Source organism: Rattus norvegicus, chromosome 20, assembly GCF_036323735.1.
Source record: "Rattus norvegicus strain BN/NHsdMcwi chromosome 20, GRCr8, whole genome shotgun sequence".
In the NCBI taxonomy this organism is placed as follows: domain Eukaryota; kingdom Metazoa; phylum Chordata; class Mammalia; order Rodentia; family Muridae; genus Rattus; species Rattus norvegicus.
The window spans coordinates 55,281,964-55,308,334 of record NC_086038.1 but is presented as its reverse complement, the minus strand read 5'-3'; the positions used below and the strand labels follow the sequence as shown (position 1 = coordinate 55,308,334).

The 26,371-nt window shown below is 38.0% G+C and overlaps 1 protein-coding gene across 10 annotated transcripts in view; it reads right to left on the bottom strand.

The window, feature by feature from the left end:
* Positions 1 to 26,371, bottom strand: part of Ascc3 (activating signal cointegrator 1 complex subunit 3) — a 282,945-nt gene that overhangs the window by 64,040 nt on the left and 192,534 nt on the right. For all 10 annotated transcript variants that reach the window (XM_063279181.1, XM_063279180.1, XM_006256602.5 and 7 more), the window contains 2 exons: positions 19,534 to 19,645; positions 19,232 to 19,366 (listed from right to left, as the gene is read on the bottom strand). In XM_063279181.1, the coding sequence (XP_063135251.1) occupies positions 19,232 to 19,366; positions 19,534 to 19,645 (247 nt within the window). The remainder of the gene's footprint in view (positions 1 to 19,231; positions 19,367 to 19,533; positions 19,646 to 26,371) is intronic.

Here is a 26,371-nt window from a genome sequence, read left to right as displayed (position 1 = left end):
AGAGGACATGGCCTGTGGTCATGTAGGCTCAAGACAGATCTCCATTTTCATGAGGTACCTAAAGGCCTGTTGGGCTGAGCCAATAATCTTTCCTTCCCAGACATTCCACCCTGCAAAAAGTATTTAATCTCAGACCCACTCTGAGAACGGGGGGTACGGTTTTACTCATCCACTTTCCACCATGACAATAAAAGCCTTAAAGCCACGGACTGTCTCTTTTCACCTTGACCTGCTGAGGGAAGTGCTGGAGAAGGCCTTCGCCTATAGAGCTGCCATCTAAACTCCCATAGAAGGCCTCTCCATGCTTTCAGCCATGGCCACCACCAAGCTAAGCTCAAGTCTACTGCCTTTCCCTGCAGGATCAGCCGAAGTCCTCCCTTTTTCTCCCTTGTCCCTGGACTAGATCCAGCCCGCAGGCCCTTATTCTGTTCTCAGCTCTTCCAAGGCATTCAGCAGTGCCTGGGTGTCCAAGAGCCTGAGAACCAGACAGCCTCTTCCCAGGCCCAGGACCCCCCGAGCCAGCTCCGGCTGTCCCATGCCTCAGACCCTGCTTCCCCACCCCTGGAGTCCCTAAGGACAGCGACAGCATGGGGTAAGTGTGGTCAACTCCCCACATCCTGCCTTCCCAACGGCTGTGCCCTGTGGCGGACGGATGCAGACCCCATCCATAACCCTACAAGAGACTATCACAAACATAAAATTAAAGCTCACAGTGCTTTAATTGAACTGTTTTTCTTTGGTATATATAAAGTAAGAGTATAAGAAAGTATTATGAATCCAAGGAGAATGACATTTAGATTTCATTCTTCTTAAGCGAACTGAGTTTTAAAAGATTTATTTTTTATTATCTTTAATTACGCCTTTTTGTATGTGGATTTGTCTATGTGAGTCAGGTGCTTGTGGAGGCCAGAGGCATCAGGTTCCTTTCTGAACTGCCAAGCTCAAGCCTACATATGGTTGTGAACTGCCTTATATAAGTACTGGGAACCAAACTTGAGTCCTCTCTGGAAGACCAGCAAGTCTTCTTTGCCAATGAACCATGTATCTGGCACGGCAAAATGAGTTTTGATGTCCTGAGACACTAGAATTTCTGTGATGTGTCTATATGCTATGGGTTTCAGATGGAAAATATTGTTTATAAAAGAATTTTATAATTTTTATAAGGAATATTTAATGTTTAAATAAGTTCACGGATGGTGTGACTACTTCTGTAATAAAGACCTTATCTATGTAATTTACTTACATACTGGAGTACGGCATAATCATGCTATGAGGTTAGAAACTAAGAGAGTCAGTGGAATGAGGTCCTCCACATCACTGTCCTATGTATTCAGCCAAATTCCTCTTATGGAGGGAAGACTACACTTTGCTTGGATCGTGTGTTGGGAACGTAATCAGTACTCATACATTAATGGTACCTGAAGGTAATTAGCATTAGAGGAGTGCTTCCCAGTGGATCCCAAGGATGAGTTTAGGAACCTCAGCTAACGTCTCAGTTTCATTCTTACTTTTTCACTTTTTGAAATTATAACAGTTTACATCTTTTTTTTTTATTCTCATCTCCTCCCTACAACTCTTTCCATGCAATTCTCCTTGCTCTTGCTCAAATCTAAGGCTTCTATTTCTTTAATTGTTGCTACATATATACATTTGTATGTATTCCCATATATATCCTAAACATATTGTACAGTGTGACTTGTATGCCTATGTTTCAGGGTTGACCAGAACTGAACAAGGATGGCACCAAATAGACATGTTAACATGGGAGGACAAATCTCATGGGGCCTCAGCCCTAGACAAAGAACTACAGGCAACCAAGAAATGCTTAGACTTTTCCCCAGGGAAGAGGATCTCACATTCTGATGCTCACTACCATGCTGTGATATGGCAGATGTCAGCAGAAATATGCTCTTACACTTCTAAAGCTCTGACATCACAAAGCAAATACACTACTGTAGTTTCAGAATTACCAAGTCTGATTTTTTTTAAAGCAACAAGAATTATTCTTAAAACTTATCCAATTAATTTGGCAAGTGACCTTTTTTATTTGACAAGGCAAGACAAGTATCTTCATACTATAATGTGCATACATAAACCCAAAAAGAGGAGCAAATTCCTCTGAAGGTTTCACTCTTTCCTGACAGGGCAACCAGCTTGGGAACTATGTATTTTTTTCTCCATCTTTATTAACTTGGGTATTTCTTATTTACATTTCGATTGTTATTCCCTTTCTCGGTTTCCAGGCCAACATCCCCCAACCCCTCCCCCTCCACTTCTATATGGGTGGGGAACTATGTATTTTAAAACACATGATTGCATACAGAGCGTTTCACACTCAAGTCCAAATATTTTGCCCTAGTCCTTCACACTCTCATAGTCAACTGATTTCACGATACTAAATGTGTTCATTTGCACTTCAAAAGTCCCCCATTGTATTTTTAAATATTTAATTTTTTAAAGGCTTCTCTATATTTTATGTGCATGTCTTTTACCAGCCTGTTTATCTGTGTGCAGTGCACAAGGAAGCCAGAAGAGGAAACTGATTTCCTGGAACTGGAGTTACAGATGGGGAGCTGCCATGTAGCGTCTGAGAACCAAACCTAAGTCCTCTACAAAGCAGTAACTGCTGAGTCCTCTCTCCAGATTCAAATCCTTATTGTGCTTAGCATTCACAGCAGTATTCAATAGCCAACATCTCCTCTGAGACTGAAGGAAATCTCTCAAATGCCAACACCAAACTCTCCCGCTCCCGATCCTCCGTCTGTGGATCATCAAGGAATCATCTGGGCTCCAGCAGCTTTGGGTCCTCTCTCCGAGGCCAGCTGAACTCTTGGTTCTACAGCTTTCTTGCAGCACACACCTAGTCCTGGCATCTTCAACATAGGGTCTCTGTGCACTGGTCTCCCAGGCCCTTCTTTGTAGAGAACATACCCTGTAACCCTTGGGCAAGCCTCGATGCCTCTTCACTCTTGCGTATTCTGTGCTTGAAAAACAGGACTGTGTGAGCAGTGCTACCCATTTCTTGCCAGCTCAAGTCTGGAATCCCTATCGAAATAATCTAGAAATAGGAAGTAGTCTGGCCCCACTCCACCACAGCTGTAGCAGGCTCTGTAGACTTTCTTGGCTGAATCTGAGAAAATGTATTCTGAGGCACGTGATTTCAGGGATGGAGTTCTTCAGTGATATTCCCAGTTAGGCTATCTTCTTTCAAATCATGATTCTCACAAATGGGAGCCATCAATGCTGTAGTTTTTTCCTTATAACACCTTTCCTATCGTCCTCGTGAGGAGCCATGGTGCTAGGAGCTTAAGCAGATTAATCTATGGAGGGTCGGGTCATATTCCTATTGTGAGTGTTTCTACCTCTATCTCTGTCTGAATCTCTGTGATTCTACGTGAATTTCAGATTTTTTTTTTGAGTTCTGTAAAGAACAGCAATATTATTTTGAATTTTAATTGGGGTTTCTTGAATTTGTAGCTCTCTGTTAGATACTATGGATATAGATAATATAGATAATATTTTAACAGTATTTATTTCATAGACTTGAGATGTCTCTCCACACTTTAGTGTTCTCTGCCTCCCACCCCCACTCCATTTATCTCTTTGGTAAAATTTATTCCTAGATATTTACCTTTTTGATAGCAATTATAAACAGAACTTTAAAAGAATTCTATCTCAAATAATTGATGACTGCATGCTAATTATATCTGTATATTCTGTAACTTGGTTGAATTAATTTATTGGATCTGAGGTTTTATTTTGGACTACAGTGTTTTCTATAAATGAAATCTTACCACCAGCAAACAGTAAGACTTTTTTCTCTCATGATTATATTTCCATTCGTTCTTTTGCCTGCTTAACTACTCGAACAGGGTCTTCTATGTTCAACCAAAGTGGTGAATTAGGCATCTTGTCTCTATACAGCAAGTATTCTTTCATCTTTTAGCCAGTAAAAGTGATACTGCTGCTTGCTGTTTACGAACAGGCTTTATTATATTGAAGTGTGCTACTTGCTTTCCTTTTCCTACAGCAGTGGAGGTGACATACTTTCTTAGTATCCTGTACTTGAAAGATTTACTTACATTGAGCTTGCGTCCGTGTGATGAATCCCATTCCATCTGCTGAATCACTTTCTCTTTCGTAAATTACCCTTGAAAGTGCAAAGCTTCAAAAATCATTGGCTTAAGACTCAGGGTTTCTCTTCTCTGTGGAAATCTTTAGTAAAAGGAATTTATGTGCTTTGAAGAGAATCAGGCATGGAGATAGATATTTGCCATTTATAGTAGACATTGCTGGACTTGATAATATTTTCTATAGAATTTTTGCATTATGTCCATTAATAATACTGACCTAAGTTGCTGCCAAGGATCATGACCTGAACTCAAGAACTGTCCCTGAGAACTCACAGGTCACTCCAGCTTGGGGAGCAGGCAGGCTAACTGCAGACCTTCACTGCTCCTTCTAATCCTCCAAATCTAATAACCTAATTTCATCTCCAGTTCTGTAACACAATAACTCCTGCAGCCCCCTGCCTCACTTCCAGCACATCCATAGGTATATCCAGTGTATTCCGAGTAGATCTATTCCTAACTTCCTCCCACTCATTGCTTTATACAAGCCCCCAACTCAGGCAGGCAGGATGACTGCAGATCTTCCCCTATTCCTCCTTTCCTCCAAGCCCAACTTCCCAGACTCAGACCCAACTCTACACCAGACCTTCTGTGGTGGCCTCTTACTCTCTGCCTCCATTCCCAAGGGTCTTAGGTCCTAATACTTAGGAACACATCTTACCTGGAAACTTCAGTGCCCACACCTGTTAAAACCCCAGAAAAATTTCCTACAAGGCAACACACAGCTACCACATGCTCCTAAAATCCAGAGGAAACAGAAACCAAGAAACAAGACGCACATTTAAAAAGACAAGGCCATCTATCAGCACCTAGAAATACAATTTTTCCCAAACCAAGATGCCAGTGTAAAAACTGTGCATCCCTTAAGGAAATTGATGAAAATGGAAAACAAACAGTAGACTAAAATGAATAAAATGTTTCAAGATCTGAAATTGGAAATAGAATCACTAAAGAAAACCCAAACTGAGGAAAATCTGGAAATGAAAAATTTACGAACTTCTACAGAAAACGCAGAGGCAAGATTCAACAATAGAATACAAGAGATAGAAGAGAGAATCTCAGGCATTTATGATATGACAGCAGAAATGGATATATCGGTCAAAGAAAATGTTAAAGCTAAAAAAAAATCCTAGCATAAAACACCCAGGAAATATGGAACACTGTGAAAAGACCAAATCTAATAATATTAGGGACTGAAAAGCAGAGACACAGGTGAAAGGCACAAACATTTTTGTCAATAAAACCACAGAAGAAAATGTCTCCAACAGAAAGGAGATGATTATCAAAGTACAGGAAGTATACAGAACACCAGAGACTGGACCATAGGAGAAAGTCTTGCACATAATAGTAAAAACACTAAACTACAGAACAAAGAAAGATGGTTAAAAGCTACAAGGAAAAAGAGACCACAAATTTTAGCCTTTGTCAATAACAGGGCACCCAGAGAAAACCTAAACAGAAAAATACTAGACTTAAATAATACTACAAACCAAATTTACCTAACTGAAATCTACAGAGCATACCATAGCCCCTCCTCCTCCCAAAAGACGATACTGGATATTGACAATAGAAACAAAAGCTTACAAACTTATGGAGATTAAGTAACACCACTGATAAAAGAGGGAGGGAGTTATTGAAAGATATTAAAAAAGATATCAATGATTTTCTAGAATTGAATGTAAATGAATATATAATATACTCAAAGTTATGGGACACAAAGAAAGTTATTATTTTGTTTCTAAGAGTAAAGCTCTAACTTTAACTTTACATTAAAAAAATAAGTGGAGAGCTCTCATAGTAGCAATTTAACAGCACACATGAAGGCTCTAGAATAAAAAGAAGAAATCACACCCTAGAATAGACAAGAAAAAATAAACTCAGAGCTGAAATCAATAAGACAGGAACAAAATAATCAATGAAACAAAGAGTTGGCTCTTTGAGAAAAATAAAAAAGATTGACTAATCTCCATCCAAACTAAAAGGAAGAGTGAGAATACTGACATTACCAAACTAAGAAATGAAAAGGGGAGCGTAACAGTAGATACCAAGGAAATTCAGTGAATCATAAGGGCATACATTAAGGTACCATTTACCAAAGTTAAATTAAGACCAGATACGCAATTTAAACATACTTATAACCCTAAGTGAATAGAAGCAGTCATTAAAGCTCAACAAGAACAAGAAAAAGAGCAGCAGCAACAGCAACAGCCCAGGGCCTACAATACTTTATCTCAGGACTTTCAAAGAAAGCTTAATGGCAACACTCCTCAACTCATTCCACAAAAAAGAAGCAAACAGAACACTGCTTAATTAATTTTACAAGGCCACAGATATTATTGTATCCAAATCACATAAAGACCCAACTAAGAAGGAGAATTACAGCCTAATCCCCATTATGAACATAAACACGAAAAATAAAACAAATACTTGTAAATCAAATCCAAGAACTCATCAAAAAGTCAAGACAAGAATAGACGCAGATATTCTTCTCCTCAGAGACGCAGGATAGTTCAAATATGTAAATCAATAGATACCAAATGTCTCAATTAGGGTTTTACTGTTGTGAACAGACAACACAACCAAGGTAACTCTTATAAAGACAACATTTAATTAGGACTGGCCAAACTCCAAACTCTGCATCCCCATGTCTGATGTCAAAGCAGTTTTTAGATCTTTGCTGACTGCAACAAACTTCTTTCTCCTGGACTGATTCCACTCCCTGTTAGCAGCTTTCCTCAGCAGATAACCCACAGCTCTGGCATCTGGAACATCTTGGGGGTCTCCAAGGCAACTTCGATGTTACCACTTCTTGTTTCAATGTCGGGGATCCACACATGATCTTCTGGGCTCCTCCAAAGGGCTTGCTTTACTTCTTCAGCTCTGCCCTATGTAGCACTCTAAGCTCAGGTTGATCCACTCCACTGCTGCTGCTGTTCTTGGTGATCATCCCATGGTACTCACATTTCCAATACACTGGGGGTCTTCCACTGCAACTAGGCTTCACGAATAGCCTTACATAGGCTCTCTTCATGCTGTCAAACCTTAAATCTTCTGCATGACCCCTTCAGTCCTGGGCCATCAACTGCAACTGAGGCTGCACCTTCAACAATGGCTTTCCATGGCCTCTCACAGTGCCAAACCTCAGTTGCTCTTCATGAACGCTTCATGCTTTCAAAACCAGTACCACCTGGGTGACTCTTACACATTACCAAGTTCAGCTGTAGCACAAGGTACAACCTTGGCTATCTTTGGAACACAGTTTCTCTGTGCTCTCAGAAAACACGTCCCAGAAGATTTCATGTGAGTGATGCTGGTCTCTTCTTAATCACTGCTAATTTCTTAGCTCCAGCCAACCGGCATCAATTATTCCAGCAATCCCTTCTATTTTTTACTCTAAAGCCAGAATCACCTGGCCAAAGCTGCTGTGTTCTGTTGCTTGCTGGGCTGGAACACCATCCTCCCCCTCATTCTATTACCAGTTTTCTGTTTTCCAACTCCTCACTGCCAAAGTTAGCTGTCCTGAGATTTGCTCTGTATACTGGCCTTGAACTCAGAGATGGGCATGGCACTGTCTCCTAGGATTAAAGACATGTACCACCATGCCTGGATTTCAACTTAGTTGGGTTAGATCTTGCCCCACGGTCACCACTCCCTTAATTCAATTTAATGCCCTTGAAAACAGATTCAGTTCCATTTCACTTCCTGGTGCCCTTTTAATACTCAGACCACATATTTTATATTTTTCCTTTCTAAGCTTGCTGTGCTTATTCAAAGTGTTCTTCTTGAGACTTAAACAGAGAACAAAGTCTATGATAGGCGTTTCTGAGACTTCCTTTGTCGACGCAATTAATCTGAGTCTCTTCTTCACCTTAGCCTCAGGCAGACTATTCAGACAAGCCTAAAAGACAGTCATGTTCTTTGCCAAAATAACACAAAATTCTCTAGGCCGCATATTAAAATTCTCCACTAAAGCCTCTTGGGACAGGTCTGCACAGTTCAAATCACTCACAAAGTCCTCCATATTCCTATTAGGATGGCTCATTAGGCCCCACTTAAGACATTCCATTGCTTCCTAAATCCAAAATCTACAAATCCACATTCTTCCAAAACAAAGGATGGTCTGGCCCATTACAACAATACCCCAGTCCCTGGTACCAACTTCTGTCTTAGAATTTTACTGCTATGAGCAGACCCATGCAATTCTTATAAGGACAACATTTGATTGGGGCTGTCTTATAGGTTCAGAGGTTCAGTCCATTATTATCAAGGCAAGAACATAGCAGCATCCAGGCAGTTATGTTGCAGGAGGAGCTGACGGTTCTACATCTTCATCTGAAGGCTGCTAGCAGAATACTGGCTTCCAGGCAGCTAGGATAGTCTTAAATCCACACCCACAGAGACACACCTACTCCAACAAGGCCACACCTACTCTAACAGGGCCACAGCTTCTAATAGTGCCACTCCCTGGGCAGAGCATATACAAACCATCACATTCTACTCCCTGTCCCCCATAGGCTTGTTCAAACATGAGTCTATGGGGGCTAAGTCTTCAGAAGAAGGGATGTATAAAATGTTTTCCGCCTAGAAGGTTAGGAATGGATATGGTTAACAATCTGCTGACCTCTGTGCTATCTGTATGACTGATGCCATACCTACCAGCCCACTCCCCCTTACAAAAAGGGGCTGCAGGTGGTTAATAGCTGAGTTTGTTCTGCTATGTGTATGAGCAAGAGCATACCAGATTGTCCCCTAAGGCCTCAAAATGACACACGTATTCTATCTATAGGACCCACTGTTATGAAAGAGGTGACATGTATTTAGGAAATGTGTATACATATAATCTTCAATCTTTCAATATAATTATGCCTTAGGCTTTATTGTGCACAATATGGAATTGTGTTACATCATGGAACTTTTTTCCAAATTGTACTGTATGCCTAAAATAAACTGCTGAGTGTCAGACTCCCAAAGTTTGAGGCGATACCAGCTACTGAGTCATGTTGACCTAGAATTTCTTCCTGCCTCACATAATTTGGCACTATGCTGGCCATGGTATTTGCAGAGACCCCCAGCAGGGGACAAGGAAGGGGATATGAGAAGAGAAAGCTAAAATTAGGGACCATTTGAGGAGTAGTATGGAGACCTAAATCTAAATGAAACTGTCAAATAATGGGGGAGACAAAGTCCCAACTGGCCATCTCTTGTCACTAAAGAAAACTTCCAGTACCAGGACTGGGTTATAGCTAATTGACTTGTTGACCAAAGGCATCACATGGGAATCCTCAAATTAAGACCAGAGTTTGCTCTCCACAAACTGATGGCAAGACCCCACTGTTGAAGAAAAGACCTACGCAACTTATTGAACATGGAGAAGTCAAGTTGGTATCATTGCTTACACAAAGCCTTCAACCCCTATGATCTAGAGTCTTGGTACCAGGAGGTATTCTGCACACCATCAAAGGAGGAACATAAACACCAACTCAGGTAAAATCCTTGTCATCTACCATGGTGTCCTACCTGCAATGGTGGCACAATGCTAGTAGGAGTAACCAAGAGATTTCTAATTTGACTTAAGGTCCATTCTATGAGTTGCACACTATATTCAACGATGCTTTTGGTGACTAAAGACTTGAGCCTAGACAGCCCTAGGACCTAGAGTAAAACCTAGGTTTTACTGTTCCATTGTTCTAAAGAAAGAAAAACAAAACTATAGCAATAAAATAACTCCTTAATGACATTCCGCTATATTCATAGGTCAGCACATTGTTTTGCCAGTATCAGAGAACCTTCCACCTGAAGCAGATTGAACATGGGGAAACACTATGTAGAGAGTGAGAGACTTTGGAACACACATTCCTAAATGGAATGTTTCAATCAAATTCTTCCCCCTTACTTCAGAGCTTAGGGAACCTCATGGAAAAGGTGGCAGAGAGAATGCAAGAAGGGATGAAGAAGATCAAAAAAATAAGGTCCTCCAAACCAACGCACAACACTCATATGACCCCAGAGACTGAGGCCATTTGCACGGGGCCTGCAAATGGTCCTGTATATATGATGACTTCTATGGGATACCTGAGTGTGTGAATGAATGGGTCTCTGTTTCTTGTATCTTCACTCTGTTTCATTCAATTCCAACGAGTTAGTCTTTGTTTTATTATATTTTATTATTTCATACTGAATGTTATTATTATTCCTCAAAAGCCTGTTTCTTTTCCAATGGGAGAAAGGAATGGATAGGGACGAACTGGGAGGAGTAAACCCATAATCAGGATATATTATTTGAGAAAAAAATATTTCCAGTAAAAGAAACAAATAAAAGGGTACGGTTAAAAAGTATTCATACAAAAATCACCCCTATGCTATATTATCTAGCAAGTTATCTAGAAAAAAAATTAAAAAAATAATCTCATTGCTACAAAAATACCTAGGAATAAACATAATTACAAATGTAGAAGATGTCTTCATGGTCACTGCAAAACACTGTTGACTGAAGGTAAGGTGTAAAATAAAAATTAAACTAGATTTTCTATTCATGTATTAGAAGTTTGCATCACGCAAAGGAGGCACTATAGCTAAAGCAACTTCTATCAAAACAGCAATGATATTCTCCACAGGAAAAAAGTCTCAATGCATAAACATCCAAATAGCAAAACAATGAAATGCAATATTCAAAATGGGCAGAAGACAAGTGTAGGATATCTCCAAGTTGTTGGTTCAGGTGAAAGGTCCCAGAGACTTCTGTACAACATGAGCCATTGCCATTGTTCTTACCAGAATGTCATGGTAAGATCCTGCTGCTGAAAACACCACACTTAACCCCTGCTGGGTAGCTTTCCCAGTACAAGAGAGAACCAAGCAGGTAATAAGGGGCAATCATCACCAACAGTCTTTCTGAGCTGTAAATTACCAAATTAACCCTCCTGAAAAGACAAACCCCTGAGGCACCAATGGTCTGATTGTTATGGGAGTAGCCAACCACTTCTGACTATTATTTAAGGACCTCTCCATGGAAGAACAAGTGGCCGCTAAGATAAATTTGAGTAAGGACTTGTTACTGGGGAAACTCATAGAGCTTATAGGGGAGAATGTATTACTATTATTTTGCCAAATAGACACAGCATCAAGCTGCCTTCTAAATACTTATCTCCATAATGACAGACTTTACCAGTTCTCAGTCTCCTTCAGAGAAACTCCTTTTTGCAACAGTCATTAATTAATATAAACTCACAGCTTTTCAAAATGCAGAGAACAAATGTCTGTGAGTTCAGCCCCAGTAGGACATGTATACTATACTCCTTATCCTCAAGGACAAGAGAATATCACAGAAGATGGTATGACCCAGGGGCTGGAGAGGACTGTTGTTAAACAGTTTTCACTGACATGACAGGGCTACTGCATTCAAGAACTCACAGCACTGGTTGTTACTCGAGTAAAATCAAGCCAGACAATGTTCTAGCACAGACAGGGGAGGACTTTGGAGGCCTCACCCCAGCTGGGGAGCTATTGGCATCTGATGGGTTCAGGGAAGGGTCAATTTTCCTTAGTGTGAGGCCCCGCGCAGGTTAACCATTCTACAGTGAGTGGTTTCACACTAATGAGCATTTACTAGGGTAGTACCAACTTTGGATTTGGAGGTTTATTAGAACTATAATAAAAAAATACATGAAGTATGGAGGGAAATTTGGGAGTGTTCAGGAGGGTTTAGAGGGAGGCTGTGGAAGGTAAAATATGATCAAAATATATACATGCAAGCAATTTTCATGAACTAAATAAAAATAAGAAATAGCTAATAATGATAAAAAACAGGCAAAGCCCTGAAAAGGTAATTCCGAAAAGAAGACATACAAATGGTCAGTGAGTTCACAAAAAATATTCAACATGATTAAAGATCAGGGCTATGCAATCAAAGCCATCGGTTTTCCCCACAACATAAAAAATGGCTACTGTTGAAAAGAAGTAAGTATTTTGGCAGCAGTGTACAGAAACAAGTTCTTATACACTGGAGATGGAAACATGCATGAGTATAACCATTATGGGACAGTATAGAAGCGTCTCACAAAGCAGAACTACTCAATGATCCAGCAACCTCACTTTCATATATAAAGCCAGAGAAGATGAAATCAATATATAAAAATGCATAAAACTGATACATGCTCTCCCCTGTTTACTGAAGCTCTTTCACAGCATAATAAACATAGCTATCCATCAAAAGACAAATTGATAAAGAAATGTAGCATACAAAAATCAATGCAATTCAGGTTTGAAAATAAATTCTGTCAATTGTGACAATATGAATAAATCCACAGAACATTATTTCAAGTGAAACAGCCAGGCACAGGAAGATGAACACAGCTGAATCTCATTCATCTATGGAATCTATAAAACATGACCTTATAAAAAGAGAGGACTGGAATGTTGTTTGACAACTCTTAAGTGACCAGGGTGCGGTTAGCTGATCAGAGGACATATAATTACAGATAGATGGGGAGGGGAAATGTTCTATGTTTTTGTCTAAAGACAGGCTGGAGGCAGACTGCTAAAGCTGTAGGGAAACAACAGAAGGGCAGACACTGGGAATGCCTGCAATGCAGTTTCCTTCTTGAGCAGGAAAACGTCCTAAAACTGATAGTGGAAATGACTTAATAATTCTGACTGTATCACTTAAATGCATGTGAATGGCACAATAGGTGGATTATATCTCAGAAACTTGGTGTTAAGAACCCAAATTATTAACTGTATGCTTTGTTAAATGATTCATGATAGAGTACCTGAAAAGAATTCTCAGAATTTCATAAATCTTTTAAAGACATATTTATAAGCCGTGTAATATCTAAGTAGATATCCCATGTGTATGTGAGCCAGCCCTGCCAGGCTGAAACTGATTCTTAGAGAGGACAATAACAAAGCAAGTTCTTGCTTTGAAGGTTTTGATCTGGACTGAATACCTTCAGGAACAAGTTAAGTAGTATTAAGTAGCAATACCAGATACAAACACAAACTTCCCTCAAGAAGAAGGAAGGCCAAAGCATGGAGGCTTCAGTACTACTAAGAGGGGAAAATAATGAGAGGTAGAGGGAGGGAGGCAGGAGGGGGAGGGAAAAGGGGGCAGAATCTGATGTGGGAGGAGATAGGGGAGAAGTACAGAGGGTCAGAAAATTGAATGGAGATGTATAGCAGTGGCGGATGGGGAACTGGAAGGAGCCATTGGAAAGTTCCAGATGCCAGGGAAGCAAGAGGTTCCCAGGACCCAGTGGGGATAATGTTAGCTCAAATACCCAACAAAGGGGACAGAGGACCTGTACAGACCATATCCAGTGGATAGGCACACCCATAGTTGAGGGATGGGGCCACCCACTAATCCCCAGAATTGCTCCTGTCTAAAGGAAATGCAGGGACATAGAGTGGAGCAAGGTCTGAAGAAAAGGCCATCCATTTAGGGATCCATCCATCTGCAGCCACCAAACCCAGACACTATTGCTGATGCCAAGAAGAGCTTGCTGACAGGAGTCTGATACGACTGTCTCCAGAGAGACTCTGCCAGATCCTGATCAATACAGATGCAGATGCTCTCAGCCAACCATCTGACTGAGCATGGGTACCCCGGTGGAAGAGTGAGGAGAAGGACTGAAGGAGTAGAAGAGATTGCAACACCATGGTAAGAACAACATTATCATAAAGAAGGGGAGGGGGAGGGATTAGGGGGATGTTTGCCCGGAAACCGGGAAAGGGAATAACACTCGAAATGTATATAAGAAATACTCAAGTTAATAATAATAATAATAAAAAAGAACAACATTATCAAGTAACTGGATCCCTCCCCCAACCGCCAGAGCTCCATCAATCAAAGAGTACACATGGAGTGACCCATGCATCACTGGGAGGGGAGTACCTTAGTCTAGTGGAAGGTAGATGACTCAGGGTGAGGGATTTCAAGGGTACTGAGGGAGGAGTAGGTAGGTGGGAGGGAGAAAGGGATGGGGGGGGGTTCCGGATGGGAAGTCAGGAAGGGGGGGGGAAACATTTGAAATGCAAATATAATAATCAATAAAAAAAAACAACTAAAAATAAAACCCAAGCTTCCACCTCTAGCCATAAGTTTTATTTGTTTCTAACACAAATTCCTTTAAAGGACAGGGAACAGGGGTCTGTCTTCTATTCCTTTGGGACCCCTTACCTCTATTTAGGGCCCTAAGAACACTTATGAAATCTGAAGAAGCGATAATTTGCTTGGGAGACCAGATTTCAATTCTGTCTTGTTTCCTGAAATTGGGTAGAACTTACATAGTATTATGATTTTTCCACACTGTGTTATTTTAGACAAGGGTAGGTCTGTAATGTTTTTTAAATAATAAAGTTGGATGCGATTATGAAAGTAAGATTAACAATTTAGTATTATAACTCATGTCTTGATTAAAAATCCTATTTAATCAGTAATTTCAAGAATACTGGTAATTGATAGTTCTTTTTGTGCACTTAATGTGGAAGCCAAAGCAAGTAAAATAAAAATGAACAAAAATTGTCAACAGGATAAACTTCACGTAGATGTCATGCTCAGAACCTAATAGATAAGAAAGAACACTGATCTTTTAATGCTAACAAACTTATCTGAGACTGACATCTTTCACCAAGTAATACTTCTTTTCACTTTAGTACAAGCTTTTCACAAGCTTGTAGATCTTGAATACTGGGAGAAACTAAAAAATAATGGAGAATAAAGATAGTCTCAGGGGAAAATATGAAGAGAATAGAAAGATACATTTTAAAAAGACATTTGCCATCTGTGTCTCTTCCAAAGATGCCAGGCAGCCCCAGGCAGAGGGTAAGGCCGCTCCTCTCAGGAACCTTGGAAGGCATCATCACATCAGATCCCCACATGGAGGATAAGGAGCAGCAGATGGGATCCTGTGACGGCCATGAGGTTAGGTGGACATGGAGACCACTGAGGCTGATGGTGTGACTGTCAGGTTAACCTCTCCTTTCCTTTCTCTTCCTTTAATCAACTCTTCATTTTTACAAACCATGCCCCTCCCCCAAATGTTAATTTAAAAATATTTTAGGTTATTTTGTTTTAAGTTTATCTCTTTAAAATTACCTATTTTTCTAATTACCTTATCAGTTGGAGAAAGATGTTTTATAATCTGATACCAAAGATTTGTTGCTGAACTACAGAAATGACAAGGTCCAAGTATTAGATGCTCCACCCCGGAGCATTACACTGGCCATGGTAACGTATTCGTTTGGCTTTAAAGAAAGTAGTACTGACAAATCTAAGATTTTACTGATATATATAAAGCTCTAAAACTTTAAAAAGATGAAATTGCTGTATTTTAATGTAAGAAATCTGTTCTTTTACTCAATATTCTAATATTTGCTGGGCAATAAGAGAGTCGCAAACTTTAAAATAGGATAATTTACGTGTATGCATATAATCCCATGCTTGATATAAACAAAGACTGATTTCACTGGATATTTGATATAGAAGCACAATGTCATATTTCTATACAGTTACAAGAATACAAATAGCCAAATAATTCTTACATTAAAAAACACCCTGAAAATCTAAAAATCCTAAGTACATTTAGAATATATTTTGCTTTCTCTCAGCTATTAATACCCTAAGGAAGTACACAGTAAAAAAAATATATGGAAACAGATTCCACAACTTTGAAACCTTCCATTTGCATTGCTGTTTCTAAATAGGATAACATCTAAACACCTAGAATCACATCAAAGCTGACCCTGCTGGGCCACGACGATGGACACTTTCTGCTCTGGAGTTGTGCCAGCATCATTAGAGATTCTTCAAATTACTTTTGAAATGCACTTTTCCCTCAGGATTTTCACTTATACCTAATTAGACTACTAACTACAATCTATGTAATCCCTGTTGCCAAAACTGCTAAATGCTTCAATAAGTAGGCGGAGGGCATCAATGGAGCAGGACAGATGTAATGTCACTGGTTAACAATGGAGGTGTGAAGCAGCTGCCTTAATTATGAGGCTTATTAATTCATGGTGTTAAAAAAGACTTGGCAAAGGCTCTTATAAAATACCCAGCCCTTTCAAAATAGCATCAGATGGTTTAAAACTTCAAATATATGTTTGCAACAAGAAATTCTGAAATGATTATTTTTGCCAGCGATTAACATTTGTATTCAATACTTACAATTTAGGTTACAAGATCACCCATGACTTTAAAACTAACTCTTATTTGTTTTTTTAAAGGTGCATGACCTTAACATTTAATATTGAAATTTTGTTATCGACAGAAATGGTCTACAGGATAAAGTAATGTGTATCTAGAAGAGAAAGTTAGATATTGGGGAGAGCTCTAAGGAACTAATTTTTATGATTATGAAGGAACTTACTATTGTGACATTCATTACTTATGTGATTATTCCACAAGAAGTCATTAAAGCTTATTGAAATAATGTATGTAAAGTACAAATCATATAGTAGGTACCCAATTAAAAACTAGTTTTTTATTTGATGGACAGAATTTAAACAAGTGTGTTCCTACTGTGGAATAAGATTAGTGAAGAGAACAGTGTTAATAGAATCTTTAGCCTTACACCCACAATGGGTCTCTAATTATAGTTTAAAGACAATCATACTGGGGAGTGTAAGCCAATCAATCAAGTTTTAGGAAAGAAGAGCGAGTAAGAGATCACTGGAAATATAATAGACTTCAACACTCCAAAGAGAAAACTCCAGAATATTCTAATGGGTAAAAGTTTTCCTAAAGCACCTACAAGGCAAAGAGACAGGAAAGACACACACATGCCAGGTTGGTCTAATCCTGACACCCATATCCCTGCTTCCATTGTCTGTAGAGAAATAATCCTAGTCCCACACAGACCAAATGGGATGGTCACACTTCTATCTTTTATTTTAGTTCACTGGCAGTGGACTTATTCTGACTCTTGAAAGTCTACAGTGCATCTCAACAGAGTGATGACTTGACTTTACACAAGTCAGATCTGATGGAATCACTCCCCAATTATGAACACATCCCAAGAATCAAAGTGCTTCTGTTCAGAGAACCCGTACAGTGACCCACAACCCAGAGTGCTAGGTTTTGATCATCACTTTTGGTCATTTGGTATTCTCTCAAACATCCTTTGAACATGAACATCAATAACAAATATTCCCAGCAGAGGAGATTAACTTGGATGACAGACTATGCATCTTGTTTTGTCTTTTTTTCAGATAACCAGTGCTCTGATCTATGTCTAAGTGTCATCTAGCCACAGACCATAGTTCACCTGTGTATGAGGACGTTCATTGGTAATGCCTAAAATTTATATACTGATCACAAGGGCCACACACTCTCTAAATACACAATTAAAAAAAAAAAACCATGAAAAGGTGACCATGGAAAAAAAGAATAACATAGAGAATAAACATTTTCTTGATATACCTAGACAATCTCTTTCTGCTAAACTTCTTATTTACTATACTAAATGGAAGAATTTATATAAAATGGAAGAAATATATGATTATAGAATTGATATGAATTCTAACTTACTTTATGAAAACAGACATATGGCTGAGCCTGTCTTCATAATTATCTTCTCCAACAGGAGGAAAGACATACTGAAAACAATTAAGAAATCTCCTTGATAATAAATGAAACATGATGATAGGCTCATACATTTTTAGAGATTTTTGTGAATCAATGTTGTGATATTGTTTTTCATCCTATGGTCATCTTCTAACTCCTAGAAACACATCAAAATTGACCTTACAGTGTGAATAACACCCATATTGTAACATTTCTGAGAAAAGAGGAAAATTTCAATTAAAATAACTTTTGTTTTGAATAACACAAAAGAACAAATATGTATAGCTTAAAAAATAAAATTTTTTCTTTCTTAAAAAAGATGAATTTTTAAAAATTTTACTATTTTTAAATTTGTTTTAAATTAAAATAAAATTACATTTTTTCCCTTTTCCTTTCCTCCTAACAACTACTCCCATGCATCGCTCCTTTGCTCTCTTATACTTCATGCCTCTATGTTATTACATATATGTGTATATATCCTTAAATTAATGTAACCTGCTCAATCTGTAGAGTTAATCATGCACACATGCACACACTATGATTACGTGTATTATTTTCTGTAAATGTATGCCCTGTGTAGGAGTGCCCTCAGAGGCTAGAAGCAAGTGTTGGAGGCCTTGGACTTGGAGTTGCATGAAGTTCTAAGCTCCCTGATATGTGTGCTAGGAACCAAATTTGGGTTCATCGGAAGAGTAGCAAGTGTTCTTAACTGCTGAACCATCTCTCTAGCTCCTGAAGTGAGAGAATTTCATCATGGATGAAATTAGACTTAAGTAAATACTATAGTGGGTTGGGAATATGGACCAGTAGGCAAAGTGCCTGCTATATAAGCATCAAGAACTTCACTTGAATACCTTTCATCTGAATAAAGGTGGCATATACCTGTAACCCTGGCACTTGGAGACAGAGAGAGGTGGATCCCTGATCCCCACTGGCCAGTCAACTTGCAGTTATTGAAGGTAAAGGCAAAATAAGACTCCTCTCACCTCCCACCTTTCACAGAGTTCATTAAATTTAATTTTATGGGGAAAAGAAACGGAAGCATGTAGTAGATATATATGTGATACATATTGTTGATTTTTTTCCTTTTGGAAGGTAAGAGATGTAAAGATGGGCATGGGCATTAAAGAGTTTTCTTAGTGTTAATTTGAAATAGAATTTAATCATACAGTTCCTTATGAAAAGCCTCTTTAGGAACATCAGAGTGAATACTCAAGAAGAACCACCCAAACAAGTTTCCAATCTCAGCTAGAGAAGTTATTAGGCTTGCTCTGAACAGTGGAAAATACACCACTAACTTTGGCTCTCATATCAACAGTGCCTACTGTACTCAGGAGGATCCTGCTCTGAATGAGTCATGCTGTCAGATTTGTTGCAAGATTATCCTATATAAAAATGGAAAGAAACCTTGTTTGAAAGAAGAGAGACCATCCTGAAGACTCTCAGGCAAATTTTCAGAACTGGAAACACTTAAGGTCTAAATTATAAGAGGAGGTATGAAATATAAATACAAAAACCACAGTAGTATAAAACTCACACTTAGAATTGACAGCAATTCTTCAGTGCTGCACTCAGGCTTTAAACGGTCCTTGAACATTTTGACTGTCTTGTGCTTCAGATAGTAATAGGAGGCAATTCGGCCACATGTCAGTGGTTCAATGCTGCGATTGTCCTATTTTAAATAAAGAAACAATAAGGCAAGTGAGACATACAGTGGAGGCTCACCTTCCTCAGAGGGTAACAACTCACACTGTGGTGGCTACTGCAACTGATCTGTCACAAATTTGGATGCACAGGCTCCGTGTGCCTTACTGTGGAAAGATGGGCCAGAAGTCATACCTCTCCAACTTCAATGCAGTGGGAAAGCTCCAACTCAACCAGAGATTGCCCAATCAGATGTGACAGGAACTTGTTTATGGCGTCCTGGCTGACGTCCCCCAAGTTGTAGTAGCTAGGAAAAAAGCATTGTCAGTCTCAAGGTGTGTCGGCTACAACTGTCAAGTCAGCTTTACAGCCTTTCAGAACTTCAAAAGCAGGAATTTATACCAAATAAAAAGCACAGTCAAAAATTAAAACAACCACAATTAACATTCCCATTTTACTGGCCAAAGGTCCAAAACTGAAGTTTGCTAACACCACTGAAAAAGATAAGACATCACAAATATGTAAAATAGACAGTTTAAAATGGTACATTACATGAAAAAAAACTTTTGTTTTTGTATTCTTTTTAAATGTGAATCTTAGGAAAATAATGATTTAATTATAATAAAGATGAAAAGGTAAAAGTATAGAATTATATAATGAAGATGTATATATGCTAACTTTCATTAGATGTTGACTATATCATCAGCACAGGATTTAAAAAAAATTTATGAGAAAACACTTTCTTATGCTAAACTTGGTATTATTCTATTCCAAAGTAGCCTTAGGCACTAAATTTAGAAAGTACGAAATGCAAAGTTTGGCTGAAATCACATAGACTATACACATGTGTGTTCGTGTTCTCTCTCTCTCTCTCTCTCTCTCTCTCTCTCTCTCTCTCTCAACTTTACAAAACAATCAGAACTACTGATCTTAGTATTATATGAGTTCTTCTAGGAAATTTTGAGAATTTTTCCCTAGTGTTTATGCAACAAATGCTGTTCCCCAAGGGAAAGTCATCGGGCTAAGTAAGATCAAGCATTCTATCTTGTGATGCATAGGAAACACAAAGGTTCAAGATCTGTGTAGTTTCCAAACGGAAGCTCTAAGAACAGATAATTCATTTGACCATTCAGTTTTCACTACAATGAAAGGCAAATACCTGACCACAGGAGTTTTGTTTGTAAGTGTGAAGAAATCTAAAGAGTGAAGGTTGCAAGAACAATTTTGACAACTTCCTAGTTCCTGTCAGTTAACTCCACGGGAATCAGTATGGAGAAACTCTATAATATCCTACCTATCATCTCATTAAGGACAAGAGTGGAACTGAAAGTGGTTTGAGACTTACGGACACTTTTCACTAAAATCCTATCATGGTGGCTTTAATGTTTGAACAAGATTGGAAAACAAACAAACAAACAAACAAACAAACAAAAAACAAAAAACGTCTGCAATCTCAAATGAAAGAAGTTCATATGAAATCAACATCCCAAAGTGATGGAGAAACATTGCAAAGATGACTCTGGGAGTCATTTTCAATTTCTTCAAAAGTTAAAGCTTACTTTAAAATATTTGGGAGAAGAATTAAAATCATGCCAGGAGAAATTTTAAATAAAATTTAAATTTTAAATAGAAGTTAGTGCAAATGACGAATTTTAAAATGTTTCTCCACTGACATTCATAAGGTACTAGAACTTAAAATGTCTATATGCACCCAGGTCTTCACTGTGGAAGGACCAGAGAAGGGGAAGATTTGGCTTAGCAAATAGTCTTTCATAATCTTTTTGTTCATAGAAAAACTACTGCTGCTCAAACAAAAGGTTTTTTGTCATACAGCTCAATGCATGGATATTCAATGAAGAGACAGAAGAATTATAAGTATATTAATGTAAACCAGGTACTCATATCTATGTCATAAGCCTAGGTGGCAATGACAAGAAGCACTAGGAAAGTGAGGAATATTTCTTTTATATTGGGAAATGATTAATTGGTGGTATTTAGTTAGGGTAATTCTGCTCTAAAAAGTGAAAATAAAAATTCTGGATACATTGGGTTGTAGCTCAGTGATTAAGAGGACTAGCTCATCTTCCAGAGGACCCAGGTTCAATGGCCAGTACCTACATGGTGCCTCACTACTGTCCATTACTCTGGTTCCAGGGAATCTGATTCTCCTCCTTTGGCCTCCACAGGTACCATGCAATCACACAATGCATAAGCATAGATTCAGCCAAAACAACATAGAAGAATAAACATAGAGACAAAAAACCATAAAGGATAAAATGATACAATATTCTGGCTATTTGAAGTATTAAAGGAGACAACTCTACAAGTTGTTAAAATGTTTCCCTTCAATTTTTAATCCCAAAATTAAATTTCTCAAACTTTCTGCAATATAAGGACTCCATCTATATCTGACATTAATTGGGCTAAGCCTATACATCCAATATGATCTACAACTGTTAAGCACTATTCAGTTTAATAAAGTTATTTTCAAGTTAAAGATACTGGAAAATGTATCCCAAAAATACATCAATAGTACCATTTTTAGAGTAAGAAAACATTCTTCATGCAATTCAACTTATAGAAAGCAATATTATCACAAAATAAAAATTAAAACTTCACGTTTATTTATAAGTTTATTAGGATATTTAATGAAAAAGACATAGATATTGTTTTATATCACTAATAATTGTTATCCTAAATAACTGGAATGCCAAACTTGCTACTTTATACTGTAAAAAATATTAGATGTAAATATAGTTAAAGACATCAATTTTAAATCTCTTTAAGACAGATGATTCAGTATTTATTTTGCTTCATTTACTATATTTTGTTTTATTTTACTTTATTCATTAGAATTTTGTTTGGGTGGGTGGTGAATTTTCCTTCTAAGTGTTTTTGAGGATTTCATCCAGATCAGTCAGTCAAACACTCTGTAACCATTTAAAAAAATCAATTGCGAAAGCAAAAAAGCTTTCATCAAATTCATGCTGCTTGTGATAATAAAAATTACTTTACAAAACATTATTTACAAACCAATCATTGAACAATCAACTTGTTCTAAAAGGAAGTGTCTAAAGTTGTTACTGATACACATTCTCTACATAATACTGATACTTATTTTTTTTTCTCTAAATGTGGTCAAAAAGCTCATCGGCAAAACTGCAGGAATTATGAATCAATCCAAGCTACTGAACTTTATTGACAGTCAGGAGACACATTCCTTGGCTTAATATGTGGTCTGAAGGCAAGATCACTTAAAACATTAAAAAAATTCTATAGAGTATATTGTCCATCATAATTAAATACTAATTTGTGAGACACTGAAAGACAATGTAAATGTAAAACAATTATGTTTCAGGATACATAAAAAGTTGAGTTAATATATGCTGATGTCTGATTGACTGCACAACGTGGTCCCACTCTTCCGTTGGGAGAACCTTGCTGTTTCCCAGTTTCTAACCTAAGTACAAGCACATGTTACTTTCAATAATCACTTTACTAACTTGAAAAAGCATGTAGCAGCTAACTAAAAAGGCTTGTTTTCAAGTTGTACTCTCCATGGTACAAAATTTATAATTTACTGGTTACTTAAACATTGATTTTCAGACAAGTGTTTAATTGCAGCTAACAGGCAGACTGTAGTTCCATGCTCGGTGTGTGGAATCATCAAGTCATTGTCTTCTTCTGCTACAAACAGAAAGCCTCCCTTTTGTCAGCATGCTATTTCATTTCTTTCACAGAGAAAAGCAGTTTTGCGGTAATTGACTTGTCAAAAGCTCTAATTTATGAGACTGAGTTCTGTAAGATTTCTCTATATTGGACTTAACCTGCACACAAGCAGGGCTGAATATTTACAATGCTGTTAACAGGTGCTGAGTTGTTTAATGATTCTAATAGCCAGAAGCGTACTGAGAAAGCCAGCGGGATCACAATTACAGGCTGTTTGAACACAACAATTACTAGTCCCCTGAGAAGTGTGAAAGTCAAAGGCAGTTTGATACTGACAGCATCTAGCACATGGGCCACACAAGCTAACTTCTATTAGCAGTCCATTGGGAAAAAGTTCTAACAAGCCTCTCCCTGAAATAAAAATGTAAAACTCCATAAAATTTAAACAATTAAAACCTAACACATCTTTAAAAATATTGTCCTTTAAAGTCTTTATCAAGGTAGAAATAAGAATTACACACACGAAGCCTCAGTATCTCTTTCTAACTTTAAAACAGACAAAATTTCCCTATCTAGGGATGGAAAAGGTTTTATAGCAAAGTGAAAGTGAGACAAAGTTCCAGCAGTTTGGATTTAATGTGAACAGTGGCAGCCAGTTCCTCTTTTGTTTTAAACCTGGCTGGATAGCTTGCTGAGAAATTTCCCATCAGTCCTGAAATGCCACCGCAGTAACTGTTAGTGCTGGGAGGTCGTTTGCTACAACACCATGTTTTTATGTTCAGATTATGCAGCAGTAATAATAACACAAATAATGGAAGAGCACTCAGGGACAGCTGAAAAGGTCTCATTTCTGCCTAGATATATTTAAAAGCAGGGAAACTGAAAATAAATACTGAACCACAAACTCAATTTGGAATAGTTTCTATTTTATGAAAACAATATGCTTAAACACATTTGAGTGAGATTGAATACACATGCACATGTATAAAACACGCATACGTATTTATATACATGTGTGAATATAAACAGGCAAACAACAAGCCAGGAACAGTGACTAGTTTAGTGTAGTGGTAGCTTTATTGTGGTGGTACAATAAAGGGGACGTAGAGCAATCAGGCCATTCTTATCGATCTATAAAGATCTTTTGGAAAAAGTATTTCTTTTCTATGGTTAAATAAACCTGTCACCTGATTACATAACTCTCTCTCCTCTCTCTCCCTCTCCCTCCTTCTCTGTCTCTCTCTCTCTCTCTCTCTCTCTCTCTCTCTCTCTCTCTCTCTCTCTGTCTTCCCCCTCTCCCCCCTTCTCTCCCCCACCCTCTCCTATGGGTAAATAAACCTGTCACCTGATTACATACACATGCGCACAAGCACATACAGAAGCTAGCTTGCATATGTACACCCTTCCCAACTAAGGTAAGTCAAATCTCAGTTTATGTCACTGAAAGAAAGAAAGTACTAAGAAAAAAGTTAAAATTAGATAAAATGCAGCTGTTAATATGAGAAAACTGTAATTTTTACAGAAATTTACATATTTCCTCAATAGTTATGTCTCTGTCCCTTGCACTGGGATAGATGATTTTAAACAGAGACATTAAAAAAGAAAATCAAAGCCAGTCATGAGGATGTAAAGTAAAGGAATTGCTTACACAGTTTTGGTTGGAATATAAATTAGTACAGTTATTTGGGAGAACAGTATGGAAATTTCTCATAAAACTAAACATAAAATTATCCAATGCTGCAGTTGTGATGTTCATCTCAGCATCTTGCACAACATCCGAGAAAGGAAAACAATCTAAATACCCATTAGTGGATAAGCAACCAAAAGTGGCACAAATTCACAAAACACTACTCGGCCTTTAAAAAGAATGAAATATGGCTGGGTGTGCTAGCGCACACCTTTAAAAATTTCAGTATTCAGTAGGTATAAGCAGGTGGATCTCTGTGAGTTTGAGGCCAATCTGATCCACAGAGTGAGTTTAGAGCAGTCAGGGCTACACAGAGAAACCCTGTCTTGAGGAGAGAAAGAAAGGAATATATTCTCAGGAAACTGAGTGAGTCTACAAAGTCCATTGTGTCAATGCTCAGAATCTGAAAGTAGTTTGCTGATTTTAACAGGCAGGGTAAAGACAAAAAGGTAGAATACTGGTAAAACAATGCAAAGCTTCAGTTACTAGAAAGATCGAGTGCTGGTGGTCTGCAAAGTAGGGTGACTGCATCAATACGTATTTGAAAACGAAGTAATGGATTTTAACATTAATACCACAAAAACATATGAGGGGAGGATATGGATTATGCCTAATAAACTGATTTCACAACATATAGATGCACTTAAAAAATCTTAAAATTTACCCCATTGATATAGAATTAAAAAAAGATTAAACTTAAAAAAATTTAAAAGATAAATGTTTATAACATTCACAGAGCAATGTTTCTAGCTATCGCTATCTGTTTAAAAGGCAGGTCTATCGGAAACAACGTGAGGGTTTATTTACAGCTTATTAAAAAGTTAACCGTACACTGTAGGAATAGGTTTTATTTTTATGTAGCTGTAGAGGTATATAGACTTCATGTTTAAGGCAGGAGAAGCATTAAACAGCCCATACTGTTAAGCATGGTTTGCACAGAGAACACTTTTAGCACAGTACCAAGAAGTGAGGCTGTCAATGAGTGTAGATGTCTGTCTTCTGCACTTGGTAATGGGTCTGCTAGAGATGCATGGGTGGGACCCCAGAGCTGTCTCTGCTGCTCTGAGCTGTGCTACTGTGGCCAAACTGTCTTACATCCTGGGTCTTTCTTTGTTCATGAAAGGGAGATGAGAGTAGTAACAGGCCAAGACCTTGAAATACCATGTTAGATATGAATAAATTCTACCAATATTATTAATAACTTGTATCTTGTATCTTGTTAATTTTAAACTTTTATGTTTATAAACCCCTTTCTGTCATCTACATTTCACTATTCTTTACCTAGTTTCTTGAGATCAGTGTCTAGTATTTCTTTTCTGAATTCTTTACTTGAAATCTTATGGATCTGTGCTTTGGTTTGTCTTTGATAGAAAACATTTTTTTTCTTGTCCTAGTCTACTTAATGTTTTAATTTCACCTCTCATTGGTATAAGTTTCAAATTCTGAAGCCATCAGACTGCTTTTCCTCATTCTTAATATTTTTTTCCTGTTTGTACAGGTTGAATATTCTTAAAATAAAACCCACAATGTGCAATGTTCCAAATTCTGAGATGCTGTGAGGTTCCATATCACATCACAAGTAAAAATTCCACACCTGATTTCCTGTGACAAGTTGTGGTCAAAATATAGAAAGACTAAACCAAGTTTTGCATGAAATCACGTACAGGTTGTATGTCT